Below are 19,957 nucleotides of genomic sequence, written 5' to 3'. Positions count from 1 at the left end.
AAGGCTTCAGTGGAGTTCTGAATGTAGCCTATGAGGAGACTGTGGGGGATTTGGAGGTAGGTACTCTACGAGGTGTTTTTTGACATGGGAGATAGTTGTCCTAAATTGAAACAGGAGAAGTTCTTCCTGGAGCTCTGGAAAAGATGGTTCCTTCTGATAGCCGGGAAGCACTAGAGCAGAGGACAGGAGAGGTGGCAGAACCACCACACTTGATGGTTTTCAAAGCCCTGCTGGACAAAGCCATGACCTGCCTTCTCTGAATTCCATCTCCACAATGCACTGAACAAGAGATTGGACTGGGGTTCTCCCGAGGTCCCTTGTGAGTTTTCTGTGATTTCTCTGCTGGCACCTCCTTGCACAACCATTAATGATCTGTCTCAGTTCTGGCATGGAGCAAACAAAACCCTCAAACTGACCCTTGAGGCTTAGTGGAAAACAACCTCCAGTCAAGAATTGCCTTCACCTCAAATTTAGAGATGTTCTTTGCAGTGCACACATGAAACTGATTTTTCAGCTTGTTGCTTTTTACCATGTAAGCATGCCAGATTTTGCAGCTTTACCTAGACTGCAGGGGAAAGTAAAGCAAGAGTTCAGCCTAGCCAAGGATATAAACTGGGATTTCATCTGTGTAAAGGAGTGGAGTTCAGAGGGCTGACCATAAGCATTCAGTGATGTTTCACGTCATAGAGTATCTATATGTCCACAGTGCCATATATTAACACAAGCTTAACTGAAAGTACTTTGCATTTGAATCCATTTGAATATGAGAAGTCTTGCTTTCTTTATACAAAACAATTACATAAGCTTTAAAAGGTGTAAGTATGCTCTCCAATAACCAGAGCTAGTCAGTGTTTTCATTCTTCTTGGTGTCAATATGTTTAATTAATTAACCAAAAACTTATATCGCCATCTCTTACCTCTCCATTTGCAAAGCAATATAAAACTGCTACAAAAAAACCCTGTAGGAGACAAACAGTAAGAAGGAAAAGTTAATTATCTGAAGGTTTAGTGTAGAGTTGGCACTAGTATTAAAGCCATAGAAACACGCAGTGCTATCTAATTTTCAGAATGCAAACTAGTTATCCGTCATAATTTATCACTGCTATCAAGTACTCATCAATTTATTTTTGTGTGATGCCTTAGCAAATGTAGAGCACATTTGTAGATGTTTTGATGCAGATGCTGAAGAATGGAGGCTCTGCAACCCTATCTGATCTTATATTTAATCTGTATTTTACTACCATAGAGTTCTTTTTTTCAGACTATTACTGTTTAATTACTGTTATAGTTACAGTAATTTAGTTTAATAGTTTAATATATAATATTAAATATAAATAAATTAATATAGTTTAATTACTGTTACTGTTATAGTGATAGACTATTACTAGTCTAATTCCTGTTCCTAGACATGGTGAAACAAACTGAAATGCATGTCAGAACTCAATATTTAATATGTAATACAGTTGATATCATTCTTTTTCACATTGAAACTTTTTTTCTCCCCAGAAATATTTCTGTTTTTCTCAGATTTACAATGAAATTCACAGCAGTTTTAATATTTTTATTATGCCTACCATTAACTAATATCAGTTTGAACCTACAGGGTTCTAACAATCCTCTAACCCTCTCTGTCATGCCAGTGGGTGCAAGGACAGGAGAAAAACCAATTGCAATTGCTTTCTGTGAATATTTTAATTCTACCATCTTTCATGCTCCTTCTGGATAGTGGTTGCAAGATCTGTGTGCTTCTGACATATCCTTTGTCAGTGTAACTTTCAAATGATTCTCTGCATCTGAATTATCTCACAGCATTATGAAAAAATAAATCTGAATATTGAGAGACTTTATGTTGATTAAATACAAGTTGGCTTAAAAAAGCAGTTTTTATGCAGAACTACACATGGAAAAAGAGCTTTTTTTGCAGAACTTCTTCATCTGAAGATTGTTCTCTCATTGGATAGAAATGCCACATGTCTCTAATCTCTTACACCATGGAAACTGACAAGCAGAAATAGGGGCCGTACGCTTGGTGCTGCTAAGAGATGGCCAGAAGTCACCAGAACAGGAGAAGGCTTTGTGAGTGCTGGTGGCATCTCTGTGCTGAATGGAGGTTTATCAACCCCCATGTGAATTAGAGCACCGAATGATGCACAGAAACACTGTAAAATGACATCAGAAGGTGGCATGGTTATTTGTATTTGCTGTTTGTTTTATATTCTGATTTCTATAATGCTTCTGTTGTGCTTTTTGAAAATGTTTGAGTGAAAGACTCCAGGGAAGATCCCAGAGGTGGCTCTTTTCCTTTAATGAAACAGTTTAACTGAGCTTTAAAAGTACTGAGGAGATTTACAGACTAAACAAATGTAATTGGGTACAGTTTATGTGCTTTTTTCACTAATCCCTTAAAAAATAATGTTGTGGCTAAAAAAGAGAATCTACAATAAACATCACCCAAGATTTCTGGGTATTCTGAAAAGAAGTTTTGCTTCTAAAGCTTGTCATACAGCAGAGCACGTGCACCTTCCTGTAAATAGAAGAAAGTTTGTGCTTTTTGGCAGGGTTGAGTAAGCTGTCCTCTGTATCATGCTTCCATGTCCAAGCCACTAAATAAAAAATTCATTTAAAATGATTATGTTGCTTAAAATAACATCTAGACCCTGCAGCCTCTCCAAGTAAGGATATGTCTAACATACACTTCAACACCATATCGAACAGTCCTCTTAGGGTGATGGTTCCACATGAATTGCCTTCTGCCCGCCTGGACATTTTTCTGCTCAATTGGAAATTTTTCATTAGAGGATCAAATTGCAGTCAAAGCACTGATGCATACACCAAGGCACTGGAGCATACATACAGATTGAAAACTGAGATTACAATAAATTCTAGTGCTTTGATGCCTTCGTATTTCAGGCTACCAAAGACGGCAAAAGGGCTGAGTTAGTGAGCAAGAAGGACTTCTGGCCCAAAGAATTCCTGGGCACCTCATTAAAGACAGAAGATCTGGATGCTGAGGTGTGGTATCACTGAGATTATTAAGGCTGAAAGGCAAGGCAGGGCAAGAGTGTTGAATGAATCATGGAATGGTTGTAAAGGTTCTCTTAGCCCCCTAGGCTCTCCTGCCATGGGCTGGCTGCCCCCCCCCAGCTCAGGCTAGCAGCAGTGCTGTGGCCTCTCTGCCTCTAGGTAAAGAATTTCGTCTTCATATCTAACCTACATTTCCCTTCTTTTAGTTTAAAACCATTCCTCCTTGTCCCATCACTATCAGACCATGTAAAAAGTCTTTCTCCTTCCTAACAGCTCGCCTGAAGTTCTGGAATGCCACAGTGAAGTCTCCGTGGAGCCTTCTCCATGCTGAATACCCCCAGTTCCTCAAACTACCTGGAAAGGTAGTTAAATGGGAGTGCTACATGTAAAAAATCAATACTCAGCAACTTTGTATAACATGGATTGATGCATACAGCAGTGCAGTGACTGGTATGTCCATAGCCTTTCTAAACTGCAGGATAAAGTTATCATGAAACACGAGTGTAGTTATGCATAAGTGATGGTGAGAGTGGTGAGATTCACTATTCATTTTCAGTAATGGCTAGCTGTGGAATTTGGACTATTTAGCATTAACTGCTATAATGGAGCATGCTTCCTTTACACATACAATTTCCTCTACACATGTACGATTACCCAAAATGGAGTGAAACTGTTCCTTGTATCTGCAGGTATTGTGCCCATTTTCTCTTATTTTTCTTTTTTTTTTTTTCTTTTCTTGTTATGTGATATGACATAATCATTGTGGTGTATTTGACGTATGCTGAATATACAAAATTTGCTGAAGAACATGAACCCAGGCCCAACCTGCTTCTCCTGACTACAAAATCAAGAGGTCACTTTAAAATTGTAATAAAATTCTGCCCAGTGTTTTTAAAGAATTAATTTACATGAAACACTACTTAAAATAGGCTGGTTTTATTCTGTTTTCAGGTCAGAGATCTGTCACTTACTATCAGAGAACACAGGATATGCTCTGTCTGATAACATCAGACTCCTTTTTTTGGACTTTGGGGTCACCATGTTTTGAACACTCTGTATATTTTTTATCATCTCTACTGTATATTTACAGACATTACAGGCCACAGTAAACTATTTTAAAAGGTTTCTATATGCCTGTGGAATCTACACATAAACAACATACGTAGGTAGTGGGTATGTGACCCCTAAAAAATACTTGCAGAACAGTACTTACATGAAATGAACTCATTGTCAGCTGAATGAAAAGTCTTACATGTCTTGGAAATCCTTCCACCTGTTCATCAGTGATGAAGGAAAATATAAACTCATGGATCCCCAGCAATGGAATCAGCGCAAGTGTAGATCTTGCCAGTCTTAAAAAGAAAATATTTAATTACGGTATTTCTCAACATCCTTAGTGCAAAAAGTGGATCTACATAGAAATGATTCCAGAAATGATTGCCCAGCTAACTAGGGGGCTCTCAGTTAGCTAGATATTGACAAATGTGATGTTGATCTGTAAGAAGGGAGGAAGGAGATCTGGGGGATTAACACACCTGTCAGTCTGACATCCGTGCAGGGAAAGTCATGCAGCAGAGCATCTTGGGTGAAATCATAAAGCATGTGCAGGACAACAAGTGATCAGACACAGTCAGCATGTGTTTATGAAAGGCAGGTCCTTCTTGACTAGCCTGATTTTCTATAAAAAGATGACCTGTGTAGTGCATGAGGGAAAAGCTGTAGATATTGTTTACTTGGACTTTTGCGAGGCATTTGATATTGTATCCCACACCTTTCTCCTGGAAGAACTGACTGCTCATAGTTTGAATGGATGGCTAGCCCAGCTAGAAGACTGGGCACAAAGGGTCACTGTGAATAGAGTTAAATGTGGCTGGCAATCAGTCACAAGTGGTGTTCCTCAGAGCTCAGTACTGTGGCCATTTTTACTGAACATTTTAATCAATGATCTTGATGGACGGGGTGCAAGCTCAGTAATTTTGCACAGTGCCTGTGTCAGTGAAAAACAGGTAGGTGCTGGTGACCAAGGAAACTAGGAACATTTCACAGATATTCTGAACATTTCTTTTTTTGAGGGCCCTTTGTCACAATCACAGAAAACAGAAGTTACAGCAGTCAAGGCTATTTTATATGCATTCTGGACACCCATACTGCATTTTAAACTCTTTGAGGAGGTTAACACACTGATAATGACCTATCTTTATCACTCAGGTAAGAAATTATTTGCGGAGTCTGTTTTCCCAGCTGGCTTCTGTATATCTTATTCTGAATATATTTTACATTGGCAGTAGTGGGTAGGTAAGTGTGTAATCTGCAAGGGAACTGATGTTCTGATGGGAACATTCCAATGCTGTGAAAATAAAAAGGACTAGGATTTCTTGTTATGTATTACATACCTGTATTTGTAGTCATGAAAGCTCATTTGCTGGGCTTTTAGTTTGGAAATCAACATCCTCAAAATTTTTAAGAAGATGCCAAAATTAACCTTGAAAGAAAATACATATTGATTATTTATTAGTTCAGATTCCCTCTGGATCTGAAGTTCGGGACTTCATCAGTTGTGATCCCTCCCTTAGTTTTGGGGCAGTTCTGTTCTCTTTCAGCTTTTTCCTTACACCTTTCAAGTCTCTTCTCTTTATTTATACAGACTGGGGGAAGATGTGGTTGAGAGCAGCCCTGCGCAGAAGGACTTGGGGTCCTGGTGGGTGAGAAGCTGGCCATGAGGCAGCAGTGAGCGCCTGCAGCCCAGAAGGCCAGCTGTGTTGTGGGCTGCATGAAAAAGGGGCGGCCAGCAGGAGAGGGAGCTGATCGTCCCCCTCTGCTGGGCTCCTGTGAGGCCCCATCTGCAGCGCTGCGTCCAGGCCTGGGGCCCCCAGCACAGGAAGGACGTGGAGCTCTGGCAGCGGGTCCAGAGGAGGCACTGAGATGAGCAGAGGGCTGGAGCAGCTCTGTGTGAGGCAAGGCTGAGGGAACTGGGCCTGTTGAGCTTGGGGAAGAGAAGGCTGCGGGGAGACCTCACTGTGGCCTTCCAGTGCTTGAAGGGAGGGTAGAAACAGGAGGGGAATGGTGATAGCATAAGGGGGAATGGATTTAAACTGAGACAGGGGAGGTTTAGGTTGGATATGAGGAGGAAGTTTCTGAGCCAGAGGGTGGTGAGGCACTGGAACAGGTTGCCCAAGGAGGCTGTGGATGCCCCATCCCTGCAGGCATTCGAGGCCAGGCTGGATGTGGCTCTGGGCAGCCTGGGCTGCTGGTGGGTGACCTGCACACAGCAGGGGGTTGAAACTGATGAGCATTGTGGTCATTTTCAACCCAGGCCATTCTATGATTCTATGATTCTTTGAAGATTCTATGATATGATTCTTTTCTGGCTCTTCTCTCCACTGCCTTTTGAGAGACAGAGAAAGCTCTGTTGCCCATCAAATGTTTTACTTCTTGATGACTGCTTATTAAGCACTCAGCTTCACAGTCCCAGCTATGTCCCCTTTCTCTCTCATGCTTCTCTCCAGCTCAGTAGAAGCAAAACAGTCCACTGCTTCTTCTCTAAGGTCATAATTGCTACATCTCTACTACAGCATGACAGAAAATTATACCCTTCTTTCCACACACATCAGTTCCTCAGTATCACAGTCTGACCAGTCCTAGCATAAGTAAAGTGGATTTCTTCTCTACAATATTTGCTAGACAAATTAGCAGGATGCTGATGAAATCATCTATTTCTCTAATCTTTTCTACGCCTTGTCGACTCTGTGAAAATGTAAGTTGTTCTGGGGACTTACCTAACCCTCACCCATCAGAATTCTGTGTTTGTAACCATATCCTCAGGAACTGTTCTGATCATGCTATCTTCATTACCACCGGATTTCGGGTTTAAACTTCTTTTTGAAAACATATTTTAGTCTTGTTATGCCTTACTACATTTTTTTACATTATTCTGGTGCTTGTTTAGACTAATGCTTTCTTCCTATGACCATCAATATTTTTTGTTGCTATTTCTTTGTATCCTTGCTATTGCACAACATACTCTGTAGTTGCTCACCACGTGGTAGTACTGTCCTAAGTAATCTATTCACTGAATAAAGCATTGTAAAAATACAAGAAGCAGGTACTAGAAGGCACTGTGTTAGTTTGTGCAGAGCACTGCAGAAGTCACTGCACAGATACATAGTTGAGAGCTGACACTGAAAATTTTCTTGCTTACAGATTTATAATGTGAAGCTGTGTGCACTGACAGTGAGTAAGAAAACTCATTTACAATCATTTCTGCCTCATCTCCTCTAATACAACAATTAGATTACATTTATAGGAAGGATTATGATAGACATAGTTGTGTATGCTATGTAGGATTCTCTGAAAGTAATGCTTCCTATTTATTTCCATGGAAATTACAACAGATATAAAGAGCACTGTAATGCCATTTGATTGTGCAAATTTGCAGCTATAGAACACTTTTTCATGCATCATGGGCCAACATGATAAAATAAGAGATGTTACTTTTGATGCAGCCATCATGCGAGGAACAGATAAAATAGTTCTTACTGTAATGGAAAACAACATCGGTCCTCGAATGATCCACCAGATTCCCATGTGTTCATTTGTTCCCCAGCACCTGCAGCATAATTAAAAAAATATATATATTATTTTCATGGAAACAAATAAGAAAGCTTAAATAACGTATGTACGTATTTCAAAGGAAACTTGACTAAATTTAAACATCTAAGTGGTATTCAAGAGAAATTGAATTAAACTGTGAATAGTATAACAAACAACTGTACATTTTGTGAAGATCTTCCTGCTAGAATTTTGAGAGACGTTTCCGTAGGCTGTAAAGCTCAAAACAATCTGGTGAATTCTGCCTTTGGATCTACACTACAACTGCAAGTGGCACTGAAACTTGACAGTGGGACACATCTTACCCAAATTTAGTCATCTAAAATCATGAACTGGAAAAGGGTAAATCTGAATTGTAACTTCTGAACTAACTAAGAAGTATGCATACAGACTGTGAATGGAACAGAATAGTTCAGTTGGAAAGGGCTTTCAGAGATCAAATCCAACTGCTTAATCGCTTCTGGGCTATGCAAAAGTTAAAGTATCTTACTGAGTGCATTATCCAAATGCATTGATAGGCATGGGGCACAAACCACACCTCTCAGGAACCTCTTCTACTGCTCGACCACCGTCACAGTTAAAGAAATTTTGCCAAATCTCCAGTCTGAAATCCCCACTAACACAGTCACCAGGGAGCAGAGCCCAGCACCTCCCTCTGTTTCTCCTCCTCATGGAGTTGTGGAGAACAATGAGGTCACGCCTTGGCCTCCTTCTCTCCAAAACAGACAACCTAAGTGTCCTCAGCTACTTGAGCTACTTGACATGCCTTCCTTTTACCAGTGTTGTTGCCTTCCTCTTGATGCTTTCAAGAACTTTTATATCCTTTTATACTGTGAAGAACAGAACTGTACACAATATGCAAGGTGAGACTACACCGACACTGAATATAATAGGAGAATTATCTCTGGCTGGCTAAAATGCATTTATTGCACTCCAAAATGCAGTTTGTCCTTTTGGCTGCCAAGGCATACTGTTGGCACGATGCACATTGAGCCTGCTATCGACCAGCGCCTCTAGGTCTCTTTCTGCAGGGTGTTCTCCAGACATTCATCTCCCAGTCCATTATTGTGTCTGGCATTATTCTGTCTCAGACACAGAGCCTGGCACTTGCTTTTCTTGAACTTCATGACATTGATGATTAACTTATGTAAATCCCTCTGCAAGGCTACTTGTCCCTCCGGAGGGCCAAGAGATCCTCCCACTTTAGACTCATTAGCACACTCGCTGATGATGCATTGCACTCTTGCATTCAGATCATTGATAAAAATTGAGGTCTGGAGAGCCCTGCTAGTGACTATCACCAAACAGATATAGCCCCATTCAGTACAAAACTGTGAGCTCTAGCATTGTGCCAATTCATCACCTAGTGTGTTGTTAACCTGTTTATCTCACAGTTGGACAATTATTCTAGAAGGAAGCCATAAGGAACAGTATCAACAGCCTTACTAAAATCCAGAAAGATGATGTTCACTGCCTTCCCTTCATCCACCAAGCAGAATACTTTATCACAGAAGGAGATGAAGCTACTAAGGTAATAGTTTCACTTATGAATCCATGTGGACTATGCCTGACAATAGCTTTGTCCTTAAGCTGCCTTTCACATCTCCCAGGCTGATCTCCATAGCTTTTCCAGGAATCAAATAATGTGTCCATAGTTTCCTGGGTTTCACACACACTTTTTGTAGATGAGTGTAACATTGGCTGTCTTCCTGTCAGCAGGAAAATGTCTCCTTTTCTCCTCTACACTTCTGATTTGTCCAGTGCACATATTCATTATCTGCTGCTTGATCTAGTGGCTGGCAAAACCCTGCCTAGAGCAGGGGGGTAGAAATGGATGGTCAATGACATCCCTCCCAACCCATAGCCATTTTATCGTTCTATGATTCTTTTTTTTTGCCAATTAGCTTGCTGTAAACCTGTGGGACGAGGGCTTGCCATTTAAGGCCTGTATAATCTCTAATTCTATGAGACTGTAATTGTGACTTGGTTCCTGATGTTATTGCCTAATAAGCATATGGTTATTCCAAACAAAACTCTTTAGGAACCACAAATTAAAAAAGAGAATAAAAGAAAATAAATCTTATTTTATGAAATCTATGAAAGAACTATTTATGAAAAACCAAGTCTATGTGACACCAGTAGAAAATTGAAGACCAGAAAAGTGGAAAACTGATAGCTACCAATGCAAGTTACCCTCAGCAATTAATTCACACAGAATGCATTCATTTAAGTTCAACTTTTTGTGAATATCAGATTTTGTCATTATCTACTATAACTAATATTTTTTTCCTGAATGTTAATAAAACTCAAACCAAAGATGGTCTCCAGGGAAAGCACTGGTCTCTTTTTCTTGAAAAGACGCTCTTTTATGGGGAAGATGTTTGTGCAGGAAAATTGCCTCACATGAATGAAAAATAGATACAATAGATACAACAGTTTTCATTTGAGAAACAGTGAATGTTCATTTTCCTTCTTGATTTATGTATAATTGAATCAATGAATTTCCAGTAGTTAAATGTGAAAAGAATAAAATGAACCTTTAAAATCTAGCAAGTCTTATTATGTGCTGTATAATCTTAATGTAATCCAATAGTCAATAGTTTTGCCAGTTACTGTCAAAAGCTTCTGGAAAAAAATAAGCAAACTGAAAACCAGCATTCTAAGATTGTTTAGCCTAGTAACCTACCCTGTGTTCTCCAGTTTCGATCTGCTTATTCCCCAGGGAGCAACAAATAGAATAGGAACAACTGTAAGAAAAAAAGTTATTACAGCCAAGCTTGCAGAATGATTCATACAAAATAAAGACACTACTATGGACCTGGTGCAATATGATTTTCAGCATTCTACTTAGATGCTGTACAAAAATCGACCTCTTCCTGTTTTTCTCCATTTGCACCTCAAAGAAAATAAGAACTTCATTGTATAATCGAATATCACATTTTCAGTGTGCAAATCATAGGCACATACATGAATACATAAACACTACTGATCAGCCTAAATTTTCTAAGTCTCTGATGTAGATAAACTAGAAAAAATATGAATACTCCAGCAGAGGCCTCCAAGATTACTGGGACCTGTAGTGCATCATGTAGAAGAGACTGAGAGAATTAAATGTCTTCAGCCTTAAGAAGAAAAGTTTAAGAGGAAGCCTAACTGCTGTCTTCAATACTAACAATAGCAGAAGCACATGGAGCAGGAGGTGCACAGCAAAAGAGTGGTAGAAAGAGCAGCAGCAGGCAACGTTCATATTAGATATAAAGAAAATATTCTTCACAATTAGAGCAACCAAGCATTGAAATGTGCACACAAACGAGAAGTGGCATTTCCATTCCTCCAAATAATCAGAACTCTACTGGTTTGGAGCAAACTCATGTAACTTTGAAGCAGGTGCCGTTTTGAGGAAGGGGCTTAGGACATGGGAAAATTCAATCTTTCCAATGAAACACCAAAAGTGAAAATATTTCAGTCTTATGGTGGTCATTTTCAGTGAAGTTTTGGTGTGGGTTTTTTGTTTGTTTGTTTTATTGATTTTGGGTTTGTTTGTTTGCTTGTTTTTTAAGAAGCAGAGGTTCTTTCTGGAAAACCTTTAATAAAACCTTAGTTTTATTAAAACTAAACAGATTTCCACACAAAAATATATTTGTCTGGACAATGCTCACTATGTCTAGCAATGTGATGAAACCAGATGATCTCTACAGTTCTGTTCCTTCTTGTCTTCTTCCTTTAGTTCTGGGAAGAAGGTAGATATTACCCACAGAAATTTAACTTCGTTAGATAAAATGAGTCCCTCTCTCTACCAGATAGACTAACCATAAGATATAGTCTAGTTCAGCATTAGAGATCAATACATACTTTAAAGACTAGTATATTTGTTTAGCAAAAGGAACTGATGTGTGTTAGTTCAGTAAAATTTCCTAGTTTATGCAGAAACCCTGTTTTGAATCTTGATTAAGGAATTGATATTTTTCTACAGGAATGGTTCCCATTTCATAAATATTTGTACATTTATTTAACAAATATATTCATAAACACAGAAAACGTGGCCTTAACTGAAATTCACTTAATTCTAGAAATTATTCCAGAAAGATATTTCATTCTTAGATTCTACCCAATTCCTATTTAAAATATCAAGAGATAGCACAGGTACCAAAAAGAAGTAAAAGGAACTTGTCTCAATTCCCTGTGATTATTACAATCTTGTACAATTTTAGACACCTGAAACTGAATGATGTGAATCACTGTCAAATTGACAAGGAATTTGTAACAACAGTCTTTATAACAGTAAACAAAAATTTATTTTTAGCATTTTTAAATGTTTTTTTTTCCATTCCAACTGCAATTATTATAATTTCAATCTTAGTTGACATTTCATTTGTTTTTCTTTGTTTGAATCTAAACAGTTCTTTAAGATTTACCTCTTTATCTTGGGTAAAGATTTTAGTACGCAATAAAGCAGAGAAAATATGGAATAATTTACTTATAATTACATAGTCATCCACTACAGATTAATCCTTTAAAAATAATTTTCCTTAGTACGTTTTTTTTTCTTTTTCTTGTTTTAAATATATATATATATATATAAGCATATATATATACATTCATATGTGCATATACAGATATATATGTATCCTACAGTACTGGATATGCAATTTTACATTTGAGAAAGTAAATTAAATGGTGTGAGTGAGCTAGTAAATCTGTACACAGATAAGAGCTTTATGATCGACAGATATTCTATTCCATCCACCCTATCATCCTCCTCAGTTCAGTCCATCATCTATGAATCAGTCCTGCACTAAACCTGCCTAAACATTGTCTAAAATCACATTTTTAAATCTTCATAAAAAAACTTTCTAAGAATTGCAAGTTATATGGGTAGATTTTAGATCATTATTGGGAATTAGGAAACCTTGACTTTTCCTTTTGTTCAACCTGTATACAGAATTATGATAAGTGAGCAACAAACACGATTGTCCGATTATGCGCTACTCACATGAACAAAGGAAAAGAGAAAATAATTTACACAACATTGTTAAAATGCTTGTAACTGCCTTTGTGTTGTTGTCTTTCTTCCATGAAAAATTTCTGAAATGCAGGATCTGAATCATGTAGTGTTTTGAACTGTCCTCTAATTTAAAGCACACTTTAGAGCTTCAGCAAATTTTGCTGAGCTCACAAGGTGAATACATAAAAGCAAAGCTCTTAATGTGTAGATATCTTGACCACATAAATGCTCTAATTCAAATGAAGAAATTGAAGGTGCTGATAATGCTTTAATATTCTACGCTGGTAGAGAATATTACCAAATGTAGCAAATTTTCTTCTCATTCTATTAGGCTATTGTTTTCAGGTAAACCAAGATATTACCTCAAATCAAACAGAGCTGCAACTAACGTCACTTCTAGTATACTTCTATTGAGAAATGCCGGTTTCAGAACAAAAATGAAACTTTTTTTTCCTCTTTTCATTACAAAATATTCACTAATCACTTGAAAAAATACCACAGAATCAAGAACTTTGAAATTGTTAGGTACTCACCCCATCCTATCACTATATATGTCTGCAGCAGTCTTCTTTCTGAGAACACAGCAGTAATCAATAACGTATGCAGATAAATTCCTTCTACTAATAGCCAAAAATAATTTGCTCCAACAAAATAGTGCATGAAAAACTGAGCAGTTCTGCAAATGATTAAAATCTGTAGGAATGAAAGACCAGGAACCACTGTAATACATAGAAGTTCTGACAAATCCTAACTTTCCCTGGTTACTTCAGCAATCATTTTAAAACCAGTATGTGGCTGTGATACACATGTATTTCAGTCATATGTACTTCAAGATTCTGAGCTGCTGTTATTTTGGGAGATCTGGACTTTCTGGGAATAGAGGTAAACGTGTGATGCAGTTAGATTGGATTTGTCTCTGCCTTTGGAAAAAAAGGGCAGAACCAAAGTTCAAAAAGCATTTGGTGAAATGTTGGAATATGAATTGATATTAGGATAGTGTGGAATCAGGAGCTGGACTTGATGATCTGCCATTGCAGAGGAGCTGAAACTAGATGATCTTTAAGAGTTCCTCCAACCCAAGCCACTCTATAGTTCTATGATTCTATGATCCTTGTGGATCCCTGCCAATACAGGATGCACTATGATTCTGAAAACAACTTAGAGTTCATGCCAAGAGTTTATACTTGGGAACAAGGGGAAGCACTGAGGAGTATTACTTTTATTGTTTACTAGAAGTGCTCCTGGTATACAAGCAGATCAGCAGAATTATTCTGTCTTTCTGAGGCCCCACCTGGAGCACATGCCCAGTTCTGGGGCCCCTAGTAGAAGGATGCAGATCTGTTGGAGTTGGTCCAGAGAATGGCCATGGAAATGGCCATGGAATGGCCATGGAGAGGGGCTGGAGCACCCCTCCTATGGAGAAAGGCTGAGGGAGTTCATCTTGTTCAGCCTGGAGAAGGGAAGGCTTCAAAGAGATCTCACTGAGGCTCTCCAGTGTTTAAAGGGAGATTATAAACAGGAGAGAGACCAATTTTTTTCATGATCTAATAGCAACAGAGCAAGGGCAATGGTTTTAAACTTTAAATGGGGAGATTTAGGTTAGCTACTAAGAGGAAATTCTTCACCCAGAAGTGATGAGGTCCTGGCACTGCTACCCTGAGAGCTGTGGGTTCCCCATCCTTGCAGATGCCCAAAGGCCATGGATGGGCCTGAGCTGGGCGGAGAGCCAATCCATGGCAGGGATGGGGCTGGGGAGGCTGTGAAGTCCCTTCCAATTCAACCATATGGGATTCTGTGAAAGTAACTCTGCAATGGCTGTTGTGGTCAGTAGTGACTCTGAAAATCTGCACATTTTCCTAGTGCTGAAAAACCTTTGAACTATTTTCCCCTTCATGTACTTTGTTTGGAAGCACAGTGTTACATGCAGTATTTGTGTACGTTGCATTTTGCTATGCATACCTAGAATGAATAAATGCAAGAGTTCTTATGTAAGTGCTGAAAAAATGTATTGAATTCTTCCTAAGGCTACAAGCGTGAAAAAACTGTTTTGCTTAAGTAAAAGTGTGTAAACATATCTATAGATTTTTTTTTAGTATGTTTGTTGTTTTTTTAATGAGTGCATTATGATTTATAAACGTTTTTCCAGACTGCCTGAGATTTGAATCTCAACTAACAAACACCTTAAAACTTGGTGCTATGTGGCAAACTTCTATATTTGTAATTGTTATGGCCACTGGGAGTACACATTTACTATTAGCAACTAAGAAGTTACCTCAGGACTGAGGTATAATATCCATCCAGTTTCATCATTGGGTCTTTTGGAGTAAATCCTGTGGAGTACAGTGTCTTTAATAAGAATGGCTGTGGCGCGCAAGATGAAAGATGCAAATAAATTCATATGGATGTAGTTTCTTGTGCAGTGAAGTTTTCTGTGGGGAAGAAAATGTATAAATCCTCTGGAGTATATTTAATCCAAAGAAAGCAGCAATAAAAAAATACCATTATAGTCATATTGTTGCCATTGATTGATTTTATACAGGAATTTCCTCCATAACTTACATCAGAAATAAGAAATCCAACTATGCAAAAACAACAATATGCATATTGTGTTTTATATTTAAAAATGCATGCAATTTCATACTAACCTGAGTAAAGAAAGTATAAGGAGAGCTAAGACAAGTGAGATGAGAGAAAGATAATATCCTACGGTGTACAGCAACTGTAGTGTGGTAAGTAATTTATGTTCTTTTTCCTAGGAAAAGAAAAAAAGAAAGAGGAGCTTTGCATATGTATATGCAGGCAGGTAAGTAGGGTATGAATATAAATCAAAAGCTTTTGAGTCCGATTTATTTGTGTTGCAGCATAGCCAGGGCAAATTTCTGATATCTGTTCCCTGCATTTTCTCATGAAAACCTTGTGGGAGACACCCTGGAGAACAGACTAAGTTTCTTCTCAGATTTGAAGGCAGTCAAGGACCCATTTCCAGATTTTTCTTGCACAAATCCAATTTTGAGTCTTAATGACTATTAATCATTAAAACAATCACATAAATGAAACAGATCCTAACGTTTAATAAGTGCAGAGTGAGCTCCACCCCTGCACTGAAATGCAATAGCTGTGTTATCTGGGGAGCCAAGACGCACACTGCTCTTCCGAGCACAATTTTCAGAGGCAATTGTATCTACAGAGTGATTGAAATAGACTGCCTGCTTCTTAATACTACACAGATGTTAAGGAGTTTTATTTGGGCTGGGGTTTGTCTGGCTATCTTTGCTGTTAACTGTGTAACCTTTGCTGTTAACTGTGTGATTTAATCATACAGCCACAGATTATCACACTCTCCTCCTGCCAGCTAATTGTCTCTAAATCAGCCTATGCTAATAAGCACTGTCTGGATAGCAGAGTGAGCTGTGCCTGCTTGGAGAGGATGCCCAGAGGCACAGCAGGAGATTCCCAAGGGATGTTCATTAGTCACTCAGCTCCATGAAAACATTCCAACAAGATGAATTGTATTGGCTGTGATATTTTTTCAAATCTGAAGCAAATGAAATGAAGTTGATTCATCAGATGCGGTTGGATGCAAGTTCTGGGTTATTCCTAACAGCTTGTGGCTTTTGACTAAATATAATTACACGGTATAAACACACATTTAGGCTTGTTTGGAAAGCTGGCTAAAACTTTCAGAGAAACCTCTTGTTCTCTTGCTGCCACACCTGATGAATTAAAGTGGTAGTCCTCCACCCACAACTTTACAATCCAGGATAGTCAACGGGCTGCAGAAAAACAAAGTACTCCAAGTTTATCACACTTGAATAAACTGTGAGGTTGGAAAACCATATATTCACTGTATAAAGAATTTATTAAGGTCTTGGTAATCCTGAAATAATCTTGCTTAATAAATAATACACGATCAATAAATTACTAATAAAAATAAAATCAATAAAGTAATAAACATTAGTATCATTTACCAAAGTGACAAAAGCTAAATTAATAAAGTGTTCAGTAGTAATACTGCTCTCCAAACAGACTTCATTTTGAGATCAGCAAGCCAAACAGTGCGGCAAAAGAAGTTACAAGAAGCTGAAACCAGTTCAGTCACATGCTTTACTGTTATCTGAAACTGTTGCATTCATTGCCAGGCATTGCGTAGCTGGGCAATGTGGCAAGGCATCAGGATCCCTGGTTTCCAGCTTGAACTGCTATGCTAAAAGGCTCAGGAGGTCACAGGGGTTGGGAGTCTGGCTTTGGCCGACTTCCAGTCCTCTGAGCTATTTGCTAGACAAGTCGCAGGCTTTTCATTTCAATTTTATTAGGAGGGATTCAGTACATGTGAATGCTGGACTCTAAACAGAAAACAATTTATCTAATCTAAAGCTAGAATCTCCTTCCTTAATCTTTCTTCCTCTGCTTCTTCTTAGCAGTTTTCAATTTGGTAATCCAAATGAAATCTGAACATCTTTTGCAGGTATTCAACCGAAATATTTTATCAGTTATTCAAGAAGGGATTACGAAGATTAAAGGATTAAACCATGGTATAAAACATCATGCTTACATTTTTTCGGAGATTATTTTTCTCAGAACATTCTGAACTGTCACGCCAAATGTCTGTGGAGTTTTCCTTCGTTTGCCAAGTTCCTTCATCTAAGCAGACTCTGTATACATTTCCTGCACTTCCTGAAAGTAAATAGAGTTTAGTCTTACAAGTAAAAATAAAGATTTCATTTTTCATGAACATTCTAAGGATTTCTCTTTACACTATAGCAATAAACCTTTGCTCAAATGCAGTCAAAACAAACAACAACAACAAAAAACAATAAACAAAAACAAAAAAAACCAACAACAATCAAAACAAAACAAAAAAAACCCAAAACACATCTTTTATTTTGTCTGACAATATATTTTTCACATTTGTGTAGAAGAAAGTAGGGAAGATAGTCAGTGTCACCTCAGTCTTCAAAAAGGGCAAGAAGAAGGATCTGGGAAATTACATGCCAGTTAGCTTCAATTCTGTCCCTGGAGAGGTGATGGAGCTATTTGTTCTTGGTGCCATCTCCAAGAAATTAGAAGAGAAGAAAGTTATCAGGAGTAGTTAATGTGGATTCACCAAGGGGTAATCATGCTTGACCAATGGGGAGGGAGCAGTGCATTTTGTGTATCTTGACTTGAGCGAGGTGTTTGACACCATCTCCCGCAACATCCTTGTTGTGAAACAAGGTGTAGGATAGGTGAGTGGATGGTGAGGTGTTCTGAGATCTGGCTGAATGGCAGAGCTCAGAGAGTAATGATCAGTGACTCAGAGTCTAGTTGGAGGCCTTTATCTAGTATTCCCTAGGGGACAGTGCTGGGTCAAGTCTTCCCTCAATATCTTCATCAACGACCCAGGAGAAAGGACGGTGTCCACCGTCAGCATGTTCTGATGGGAGTAGCTGGGAGGAGTGGCTGATACACTGGAAGGCTGTCCTGCCATTCAGTGGGACCTGGACAGACTAGAGTGTTGGGCAGAGAGGAACCTTATGAGGTTCAAAAAGTGAAGAGGGCACATGAAGTGTCCTACACCTGAGGAGGAATAACCACATGCATCAGTACAGGACAGGTGCTGACCTGCTGGAAAGGTGCTCTGCAGAGAAGGACCTAGAGATTCTGGTGACCATCAGAGTGACCATGAGCCAACAGTGTGCCCTTGAGGCCAAGAAGGCCAGTGATGTATAGTTCATTACAAAGAGTGTGGCCAGTAGGGTGAGGGAGGTTCTCCCCTCTGCTTTGCTCTGGTGAGATCACATCTGGAGTGTCATGTCCAGTTCTGGGTTCCTCAGCTCAAGGTTAGCAGGGAAAGATGGCCAGGGCCTGGAGCATCTCCCTTATGAGGAAAGGCTGAGAGACCTGGGGCTGTTCAGTCTGGAGAAGAGACAGCTAAGAGGGGTTATCATAACAGTTGCCATACAGCAGCAACCTCCAGAATATCTAATTTTACTTTGAATGACTGAAACTGAGAGAACTGTTTTTGGAGCACAGTTTGCTGTGAAGGCGCAGGAGCTTTGTGTGATGATTGCCTGTTCATTTTCAGTGCACATTTTATTGTCCAACATGTAGTGGAATTCTAACAGATTCCCCAAGCAGGAAATGACCTCTATGTTTACGAGTACTCTGGCATACTGTACAGAGATGGAGACTCTTTAAGGACATGATTTATGTAGTATGACAAATATCTCTTTAAAAAGTAAAAGCATATCAGAGAAGAAAAAGTTCCTGTCTAGGACAAAAAGCTAAGGGATCCCAGAAGTTCATGGCAGATCAGGTCAGGAGGGATCTTAGGGTTTATGTTATTTAGAGAATCACCTTCTTAAGCTTTCATTCAGAAATTGCCATGTTGCAGTGTGGTCCCACTTCATTGCTAGGCTAGCTCTAGAGGCAGTAAACTGACCAATGCCAGATACAAAGTGGGAGAGAGGAAATAATGCTTTGTGAGCTCTTCCGTATTAGCATTAGGGAGAATTTTGGCAACGCTTTGTATATTCTAATCTTCAGAAAGGCCATGCAGGAGCCTGACTGTGAGGATGGGCCTTGGGATTCTAGAGCCAGGAAAAGGGGCTAAAATTTATGTGGACGTTAACTGGAGCAGATACTTAATCATTGAATAAAAATAAGGAGTTCCTATGAAATGTGGTCCAAAATCTTAGTTCTATAGTACTCTAGTTTTCTAGTGAAATGATACCAAATCATAAAAAAATCTATCTCAAGCCCACAAGCATTTTTGGTTCAAGTCCAAGTTGTGTTCCAGGATAACCACGGCTGTACCTTGAAAACGTGAAGAGGAGAAGAGAGGACCACAGGTAAGCCCAGATCCACAGAACTACCAGGACAGACAGCAGGGCTGTCTCAGTGACACTCCTCCTAAGACACTGGGGCATTCCAACCTAAGTCTAATCAGTATTAGTATTTCCCATTGCAATTACAGTGGAAAGCTTCATGATATGATGCAATGTCTTACAGGTTGTTTTTGTAGAAATTCAGACAGAAAAAGACAAAAAAGGAAAAAAAAAAAAAAAAGGAGTCTCAATTACAGGGAGGGAAGTAAGATGCTGCCATGTTTATTTCGAACAGCTGAATTTGTTACAAGTGGTTGGAAGAAGCAGGTATTTGAGAGAATAGATAAAGGTTGGTTTCTCTGCTTTGGAGCTCAACAGCCCCAGAAAAGACAGATGATGACATTTTTGATTAAATCTTTTGTGGGGTGGACTGGAGAAAGCTAAGATAAGCAGCCCATGGTAGATTCCCAACCAAAAAACTCAAGCACAATTGGTTCTTCTAAGAGGTATTACA

At 39.0% G+C, this 19,957-nt stretch overlaps 1 protein-coding gene across 2 annotated transcripts in view; it reads right to left on the bottom strand.

The window, feature by feature from the left end:
- The window catches only part of GLP2R (glucagon like peptide 2 receptor), a 32,153-nt gene that overhangs the window by 2,874 nt on the left and 9,322 nt on the right, over positions 1–19,957 (bottom strand). For both annotated transcript variants that reach the window (XM_052688171.1, XM_052688173.1), the window contains 9 exons: positions 17,190–17,311; positions 15,283–15,389; positions 14,910–15,066; positions 13,171–13,330; positions 10,319–10,379; positions 7,561–7,630; positions 5,418–5,506; positions 4,238–4,376; positions 918–959 (listed from right to left, as the gene is read on the bottom strand). In XM_052688171.1, coding sequence (XP_052544131.1) covers positions 918–959; positions 4,238–4,376; positions 5,418–5,506; positions 7,561–7,630; positions 10,319–10,379; positions 13,171–13,330; positions 14,910–15,066; positions 15,283–15,389; positions 17,190–17,311 — 947 coding nt within the window. The remainder of the gene's footprint in view (positions 1–917; positions 960–4,237; positions 4,377–5,417; positions 5,507–7,560; positions 7,631–10,318; positions 10,380–13,170; positions 13,331–14,909; positions 15,067–15,282; positions 15,390–17,189; positions 17,312–19,957) is intronic.

Source organism: Tympanuchus pallidicinctus, unplaced genomic scaffold (assembly GCF_026119805.1).
Source record: "Tympanuchus pallidicinctus isolate F22 unplaced genomic scaffold, pur_lepc_1.0 scaffold23, whole genome shotgun sequence".
Lineage (NCBI taxonomy): Eukaryota > Metazoa > Chordata > Aves > Galliformes > Phasianidae > Tympanuchus > Tympanuchus pallidicinctus.
The sequence above is the reverse complement of the archived record's forward strand: the minus strand, read 5'-3'. Positions and strand labels throughout refer to the sequence as shown.